This window comes from Hypanus sabinus, chromosome 3, assembly GCF_030144855.1.
Source record: "Hypanus sabinus isolate sHypSab1 chromosome 3, sHypSab1.hap1, whole genome shotgun sequence".
Taxonomy (NCBI): Eukaryota; Metazoa; Chordata; class Chondrichthyes; order Myliobatiformes; family Dasyatidae; genus Hypanus; species Hypanus sabinus.
The window spans coordinates 189,809,341-189,818,499 of NC_082708.1; the positions used below are offsets into that span (position 1 = coordinate 189,809,341).

The window sequence follows — 9,159 nt, forward strand, 5'->3', positions numbered from 1 at the left end:
CTTCATCAGTCAGCACCTCACTGAGCACAGGAGTTACGGCTCCATGTTACGGCATTATAGTTTGTCAGTGAGTCCACGCTTGGAGTACTGTGTGCAGTTCTGGTTGCCTAGATGTAGGAAGGAAGTCATTAAGCTAGAGAGGGTGCAGAAGAAATTCACCAGGATGTTAACAGGAGTTGAGGGCTTGAATTACAAGGAGAGACTGGATAGTTGAGGAGTTTTTCCCTGGAGCAAAGGAGGGTGAGGGTGAACTTTGAGAGGCAACCATAGATGCACATTGGAGAGTATCCTGACTGGTTGCATCAGGACCTGGCATGGAAACACCATTCCCCAGATACAGAAATTGGTTGATACAGCCCAGTCCATCCCCACCAGAGTCCATTTACAGGGAGCACAGAGGTTGGTGGTGTATGGAATGAGGTGCTAGAAGTAGGTGCCATTATGTTTAAAATTATATAGACAAAGATCAGTAAGTGGGTTTAGGACAGGGGTTCCCAACTTTATGTCATAGACCAATACCATTAAGCAAGGGGTCTCTGGGTCCCAGGATGGGGACCCTTGGAGATATGTGGAACATATAGGGCTAACATTCGTGGACAAGTTGGGCTGTTGAGGCTGTTTCTGTGCTGCACAAATCAATATGGAGAAATGGGCAAGTGAAGTAACGTGGTCACATTTACTGCAGGTACTTTAACCATGAGGGTGGCGAGTAGGCGTGGTGTGAAGGCTTGTGCAATAAAGATCAAACATTAGCTTTATTTGTAATGTACGCTGAAACACAGTGAAGTGCATCAATTGTGCTGGGGGCAGCCCACAAGTGTCATGAGTCTGGCTCCAACACAACATGGCACAACTTACTAACCCTAACCCTTACATCTTTGTAATGGGAGGAAACTGGAACAGCCAGAGGAAACCCACTCGGCTACAGGGAGAAAGTACAAACGTCTCGCAGACAGCAGTGGGAACTGAAGCAGGATCACTAGCACTGTAACGTGTTACACTAACCGGTATGCTACTGTCCTGCAAAGGAACAAGCCCTTTGTCCCATGTTAATGTGCCAATTCTCAGATCCATGCAAACTCCTTACAGACAGCGGTGGGAATTGAACCTCAGTCAGTGATCGCTGGCGTTGTAAAGTGATTGTGTTAACCAATATATAATTTGCAGTTCCGTATTAAAAGGGATGTGTTAACAAAAATTGTTCCCTTTCTTCTCCTCAGTTCTCCACGGCAGTACTGATCGGTCTCTACTTCTTTGAGAACTTCCCAATGTTGATGATCGGGGTTGGACTCTTCACAAACCTGGTCTACTTTGGTCTTTTGCAGACATTTCCATACATCCTGCTCACCTCTCCTAACTTCATATTATCATGTGGTAAGTAACCCTGCACTGTTTGGTGGGTGGCCTTCTTCCCGTTGCTCATTCACTCACGAAGATTGACCATTGGCCTCAGTGCTCAGTGCAAGGGATTGAATATTGTTCAAAGGTTCATTTCATTGTCAAAGTGTGCATGATAATACAACTTTGATATTTGTCTACTCCAGGTAACCGTTAAGTACAGAAACACCATAGGTGTTGATGAAAGAAAAGACATCAACTTCCCCTGCCCCCAAAATCTGCCATGAGAAAGAAAAGAAACAAAACTTGCAGTCCCCAAAAATTGCTCCCCTTGCCCACAGCAAATAACAGCCACAAAAGCAATCACTGATCCTCTACACATAACTCTGTCCTCGACCACCACTGTAAAGTACAGTTTGATAATCACGTAAATTTCAGAATATGGGAAACATCTTTTCGCTGTACATGAGGAGACCAGCTGCACAAACTGGACCTTTCCCTAAAGTGACCGCTGACCCTGTTCATAACCCTGCCCACCCAGGGCTGAACTGGGTCTGAACTCTGATCTGGGACCAAATGTGCTGATCTGGCTGCCGGCCATCTTGCACCGAGCTATCATTGACCCCCCTCTACATTCACTTCAGTGCTTCTGTCTTCCTTGTTGCTTCAAGATGGACTCACTCATGATCCACACCTCATTTCGGGTCCTTTTCATGAGTCAGCTTGTGTTCTTGGACCTTATTGGCACCCCATCTCTTGATCTTGATGAGGTAGCTGTCCGGACACAACACAGTGCTGGATCCTTCCATTGAGATTCAAACTGTACACAGGTTCCAATAGTTTCCCTAACATAGATAAGATGAAAAGAACAGGTAGAATGCAGAGAAAAAGTGAAATAATTGCTAAGTTTTGCTATCTGGAAGATGTCACCCGTGGAATTGTTGGCTGCTACCATCTTGACCACTAGGAGAATTTCCTAGTTCAAAGTAAATTTATTACAAGTACATATACATCACCATATACAACTGAGATTAATTTTCTTGCAATAAAGCCATAATACAATTATAACCATTATAGAATTAAATAAAGACTGCACCAACTTGGGAGTTTAACCAGTCTGCAAAAGACAAACTGTGCAAATACAAAAAGAAAGGAATGATAATAATAAATAAATACACAACAACATGAGATGAAGAGTCCCTGAAAGTGAGTCTGTAGGTTGTAGGAACACCGCAGTGACTGAGTGAGTGAAGTTACCCCCTCTGGTTCAAGAGTCTCATGGTTGAGGGGTAATGACTGCTCCTGATCCTGGTGATGTTAGTCCAGAGGTTTCTGTACCACCTTCCTGATGGCAGCAGTGAGAAAAGAACATATCCTGGGTGTTAAGGCTGAGGGTGATTGATAGTAAGGGGAATGGAGAGTTACTAGGGAGGGGTGAAGATGTAGAACTGAGGTTACAGTCAGATCACCAGTGATCGTATTGTAATCTCGGTGATAATAAACTAGAGACAAAGGTTTAATGTGAAGGGGGAAAGATTTGAAAAGGATTGAAGGGACATCTTGTTTACACAGAAACTGGTGGCGTATGGAATAAGGTGCCAGAGGAATTGATAGAAGTGGATACAGTTGTGTTTAAAAGACATTTAGAGAGGTAAATCAGTTTACCCTGGACGGTCCCAAGCCCAGTTGCGAAAAGAGGAGGCTTAGGCATGGGGTTAGCAATCCCATCTTGTTTAAAAACCCAGAGCTACAAAAATGGTGACAGAAGATGCATAGACCTCACCTCTGGGAGAGGAAGGCTGCACCAAGAAGATGGGCTACACCTGGAGACAATGTGACTGACCCAGGATACAGGATTCTGGTGAGCTGCTGTCAGCTGCCAATGTCCCAAAAGGGGTGATGGGACTTAACAGATAGACAGGTAGATCAATAGGAAAGGTTTAGAGCAGGGGTTCCCAACCATTCTTTTATGTCATGATCCAATACAATTGAGCAAGGGGTCTGCAGACCCCCGGTTGGGAACCGCTGGCTTAGCGGGATACAAAGCAAATGTGGACAAATGGGATAGCTTGGTCAGCATGGACAAGTTGGGCTGAAGGGCCTGTTCCCGTGGTGTTCGAGGAGCTGAACTACTACTTCGGTTTGTATTGGTGGTGTTGGAGCAATACTGTTTAATCTAACTGTGGTCAGCAGTGGTTTAACCGTTTATCTTTCTGCTTCCCCATAGTGCTGGTGGTCTATAATCACTACCTGGCCTTTCAACACTTTGCAGAAGAATACTATCCATTCGCTGAGGTAAAGAATTCTGCTCTGGTTCAGCACAGTACAGGCTCTTCGGCCCACGATGTAGTGACAACCTTTTAAGCCACCTCAAGATCAATCTAACCCTTCCCTCTCACTGTGCCTCCATTTTTTTTTAATCATCCTTTGCCTATCTAAGAGTCTGTTAAATGTCCCTAATGTATTTGCCTCTCCCACCACCCCCAGCAGTGTGTTTCATGCCATTTCCACTCTGAGTTTATATAAAAAACCTACCTTTGACATTCTGACCCCCCAATACTTCCTTCCAGTCACCTTAAAATTATACCTCCTTGTACTTGCCATTTCTATCTTGGGGAAAAAGCCTCTGGTTAACCACTCGATCCATGCCTCCTATCATTTTGTCCACTGCTATCAAGTCACCTCCCATTCTCCTTCACTCCAGAGAGAAAAGCCCTAGCTGACTCAGCCAGGCACCTTTCTGGTAAATCTCCACCTCTGTTCTGTACAGCCTGTCGCTGAAGGACAAGCCTTTGTTTCCTGTAAGCTGTCCTCTAATAGAGTGAAGGCCGTCAGTTTATTTAGGCGCCAAGGAGGGGTGTCATGATTTGCAGGGTTCAGGGACAAGAGGGTTTGTACTCACTGTAGTTCAGAAGGATGGGGTGGGGGGATACCGAAAGGTTTAGACAGAGTGGATGTGGAGAGGATTTTACCAGGAGACTGGGGAAATGGGTGGTGATGTGGGAATATTAAGCAAGAACAAAGGAATGACGGAGGTAGGAGTGATTAGGTGAATGTTGAGGTGGGAGGCTGAGGGTGTGAGGCAGAGGTGAGTGGACTGATATGGAAATGAGGGGTTGAGGTGAGAGTTGGGGGGGAGGCAGAGGTGAGGGACTCAGGATGAAGAGGGAGTGTGTGGAGGGTGACAGGAGAGGGGTCAGTTGAGTGTGTATGCACGGTGCAGTGGGAGGTATGGGGTTTAATGAGTTCAGCATAGCACAAGGGCCTAATTACTGTTCTGCTGCCTCATTGCTCTGTGTTCTGTCCAGGTTTTGGCTTACTTCACGCTGTGCCTCTGGATAACTCCTTTCTCCTTCTTTGTGTCGTTATCTGCGGGGGAGAATGTCCTTCCATCCACAATTCAGCAAGGAGGTGAGTACCAGTGTCCCAGCTGGAACAGGGGGTGGTCACACAGAATCAGAATCATCTTTACTATCACTGCCATTTGTCATGAAGTTTGATGTTTTGCAGCAGCGGTACATGGCCATGCATAATAATAAACACTGAATTACAATAAGAAATGTATTAAAAATTAAATAACTAGAGCAAACTGAGAGCACAGAAAGAAAAAAAAAATACTGCGCTAGTGTGGCAGAGAGAAAGGCCTTTCCCTGAAACGTTGAGTGTGTACCACCTCTTGATGGTAGTGATGAGAAGAGGGTATGAACAAGAGAAAATGTGCAGATGCTGGAAGTGTAAGCAACGCACGCAAAATGCTGGAGGAGCTCAGCAGGCCAGGCAGCATCTGTGGAAAAGAGTAAACAGCTGCCATCAGAAGAGGCATGTCTGGGCTGAAGGAGACCCTTAATGACAGGTGTCGCTGTTTTCAGGCATCACATTTTGAAGGTGTCCTTGATGCTGTAGAGGCTAGTGCCCATGATGAAGCGGGCAGACTTTGCAACTTTCTGCAGCTTCTCCCCTTCATACCAGACGGTGATGGAGCCAATTAGAATGCCCCACACTTTAAGAGTCATCGAGAACCGCAGCACAGAAACGGGCTCCTGGTCTATGCCAAACTACTATTCTGTGTAATACCTGGACCATAGCCCTCCATACCCCTCCCACACTTCTCTTAAATGTTGCAATCAAACCCACAACCACCACTTTCACTGGCAGCTCGTTCCACCCTCTGAGTGAAGGTTCCCCCTAAAGATTTCACCATTCACTCTTAACCCATGATCTTAGTTAGTCTCCCCCAACCTCAGTGGAAAAACCTGCTTGCATTTACCTATCCATACCGCTCATACAATTTGTATACCTCAATCAAATCTCTCTTGTGCTCCGGGGAATAAAGTCCTAATGTATTCAACTTTTCCCTAACTCAGGTTCTCGTCCCAGCAATATTTGGGTTAGGGTTTCTCTGCACTCTTTTCATCTTATTGATCTCTTTCCTGCAGGTGAGCAGCACTGCACACAGTCCTCCCATCAGTCACAGCACTTGCAGTCAAGGACCTCCGCTCAACCCTCTTGCCTGTTCCCCATAACCCTGTCTCTTCCCTACAGTTGAGAAACCTTTCAGGACAACCTTTCCTGTCTGTGAGCCAGTGAAGGATCTCTGACTCCCAATCTGGTGTCATTCACACACTCCCTCATCCAGTTTAGCATATTATCATCCAGATCATACGAGAAACACCAATAAACCCAGCACTAATCCCCGCAGCACAGCACTAGTCACAGTCAGAGAGGTGGCCATCTACTGCCACTCGCTGGCTTCTTAAACCAAGCCAATGTCTAATCCAATTTACTATCTCATCTTGATTGCCAAGCGACTGAACCTCCTTGATCAATCTACCATGTGGGACTTTTGTCAATGACCATGCTAAAGCCCATGTAGATAACATCCATTGTCTTGCCTTCATCAGCTTTCCTGTTAACTTCCTCGAAAAACTCTATAATTTAGACTCCACTTTATCACACACAAAGTGATGTTGACTATCCGTAAATAGTGTCTGTCTATCAAAATACTTGTATATCTGGCTCCTTAGAATACCTTTGAGTAACTTTCTATCAATGCCAGGCTCACTGGCCTCTTTCTTGGCATATTTGTAGTGCCTTTCTTAAACAATGGAAAACATTAGCTATCCCCCAGTCCTCTGGCACCTCTCATGTCGCTGCAAATGTCCCTGGCAATTTCTGCACTACCTCCCACAGAGTCTGAGGGAACACATTGTCAGGCCCTGGAGATTTATTCACCCTGATTTGTTTCAAGACAGCAAGCACCTCCTCTCTGTAATCTGTATAGGGACTCTGCTGCACTGCCTCACTTCTATAGATACTATGTCTCCTGAGTAACTACAGATGCAGAAAATCCATTTACTATCTCCTCCATCTCTTTTGGCTCCACGCATAGTTAACATTCTGATCTTGCAGACCCATTTTTTGCAATCCTTTTGCTCTTAATATATGTGTAGAACTCCTATGATTCACTTAACCTTGTCTGCTAGAGCAATCTCGTGTCTTCTTTGAAGCCACTTTAATTTCCTTCTAAATGTTCCCTTGCATTTCTTATACTCAAGTTCCTCGCGTGTTCCTGCTGCCTATACCTGCTATGTACCTCCTCCTTCTTAACCGGGTGCTCAATATCTCTCCAAAACCAAAGTTCCCTAAACCTGTTTTCCTACACTTTTATTCTGAAAGGAACAAACAAACTCTGTTCTCTCAAAATTTCACTTATGAAGGCCTCCCACTTACCAAGTACACTTGCCAGAAGACAACTTATCCCAGTCCACACTTGCCAGATCCTTTTGGATACCATCAAAATTGGCCTTTCCAATTTTAGAATTTCAACCCAAGAACCAGATCTATCAGTTTCCATAGTTACCTTGAAACTAATGGCATTATGATCACTAGATGCCGTTACCTTACACACACTTCTGTCACCTAACCTGTCTCACTCCCTAATAGAAGATCAAGTATCGCACTCTCTCTCATTGGGACTTCTATGTACTGATTAAGGAAACTTTCATGAACACATTTGACAAACTCTATCCCATCCAGCCCTTTTACAGTATGGGAGTCCCAATCAATATGCTGAAAGCTAAAATCACCTACTATTACAACCTTATGTTCTTGCAGCATTCTGTGATCTCTCCACAAATGTGCGCCTCTAAATCCCATGGGTGGTCTAAAATATAATCTCAGTAATGGTCATACTTTCTTATTCCTCAGTTCTACCCATCCAAAGATAAAAGCATTTCAGTCTGTCCTCACTGTTGTGATATTTTCCCTGACTAGTAATGTCACCGGTCCCCCTTTAATCCCTCCCACTCTAAAACAATGGAACCCCAGGATATTGAGGTGCCAGTTCTGCCCCTGCTGGAACTAATTCTCACTAATGTTGTAATTCCACTTGCTGATCCATACCCTATGCTCATCTGTATTTCCTACAATACTCCTGGCATTGAAATGTTCATTAGTCCCATCGTGTTTGACTTTTTGATTCCGGACAACACCACTCCAATTTTGATCATGTGACCCCCTTTCCTGCTCAGCTCCAATGTTTGTTTTTATTTGGAGATGCAGCAGAGTAACAGGCCCTTCCAGACCAAACTGCTTGCCCTACCCAGTTACATCCTGTGAACCATTAACCTATGAACCCTATGTCTTTGGAATGTGGGAGAATGTACAAACTCCTCACAGGCAGCGACTGAATTGAACCCGGGTTGCTGGCACAGTAAAGTATTAATTACGCTGACTGCTCCAAACTGTAACGAACTCAGCACTGTGTCCGGCTTCTTCCCCTACCTTTCCGGTCCTGATGAAGGATCTCTGCCTAAAACATCAACTGTTTATTCCTCTCCATAGATGCTGCCTGACCTGCTGCATTCCTCGAGCATTGTTTGTGTTGAAAGGTTTTTCCTTTGGATGGGTCGACGGTTTGGGCGTCGGATTTCTGGACTGGACGGTGGACGAAGCAGTTAAATTGCTGATTAATGAACAGGTTGATTGTCTCATAAACACAAAAAATTCTGCAGATGCTGGAAAAATTGCTGGAGGGACTCAGCAGGCTAGATAGCATCTGTGGAGAGGAATAAGCAGTTGATGTTTCAGACGGAGACCTTTCGTCAGGAATGGGAAGATACAAAATAAGAAGATGGGGTGGGAAAGGAGCACAAACTGGAAGATGATAAATGAAAGAGCATGTAGTCAAAGAGTTGAATAGCAATAGAGATCAGACAGGGGAGAGCAGTGAGAGAAGGTCCCACTGAACCGCTGTCGAAAAGAAGATTTAATCTACTTCAGGGTAGGCACAGATTGTCTCATGGTTGCTTTTCCGTTCACAGATGACGTTGTGTCAAACTATTTCACCAAAGGGAAGAGGAGCAAGAGATCGGGAATCCTGGTGATCTTCACTTTCATCAAGGAGGCAATACTGCCCAGTCGACAGAAGATATACTGAGGGCTGTATGCCAGAGCAGTGGTGGTACTGATGGAGAGGTGGAGGAGGGGAGGGGGAAGCAGAGACCAGTAAACTGAATAAAATGAAAAGTTGACGAGCTCCTCCTTGGACACCATCATGGAATTCACTTTGGATTAACTTCCTCATTCACTGGTCTCTCCCCCCTGAAGAAATTAATGTTGATTTTAAACATGACCTTTGCACATATTTTGGAATTTGGAAAGACTTTGAACAAATGAAAAACCGAATCTCGTTCCATTTGGTAGATCTCTGTTGGAGTTCCCACGCACTGCATTATTGTAAACATTGCTCTTTTTTGACAGTGGATGATAGCTGTATACAGTCGGCCGCTGTTGCTGCCAGTAAACTTTACTGGGTTTAAT

At 44.8% G+C, this 9,159-nt stretch overlaps 1 protein-coding gene across 1 annotated transcript in view; it reads left to right on the forward strand.

Moving 5' to 3' along the window:
- tex261 (testis expressed 261) overlaps window positions 1–9,158 on the forward strand; it is a 28,574-nt gene extending 19,416 nt beyond the window's left edge. The window contains exons 3-6 of the mRNA XM_059965857.1: window positions 1,221–1,374; window positions 3,566–3,633; window positions 4,647–4,749; window positions 8,661–9,158. Of these exons, the coding sequence (XP_059821840.1) occupies window positions 1,221–1,374; window positions 3,566–3,633; window positions 4,647–4,749; window positions 8,661–8,776 (441 nt within the window). The 3' untranslated portion in view covers window positions 8,777–9,158. The remainder of the gene's footprint in view (window positions 1–1,220; window positions 1,375–3,565; window positions 3,634–4,646; window positions 4,750–8,660) is intronic.
- The last annotated feature ends 1 nt before the right edge of the window (window position 9,159 follows it).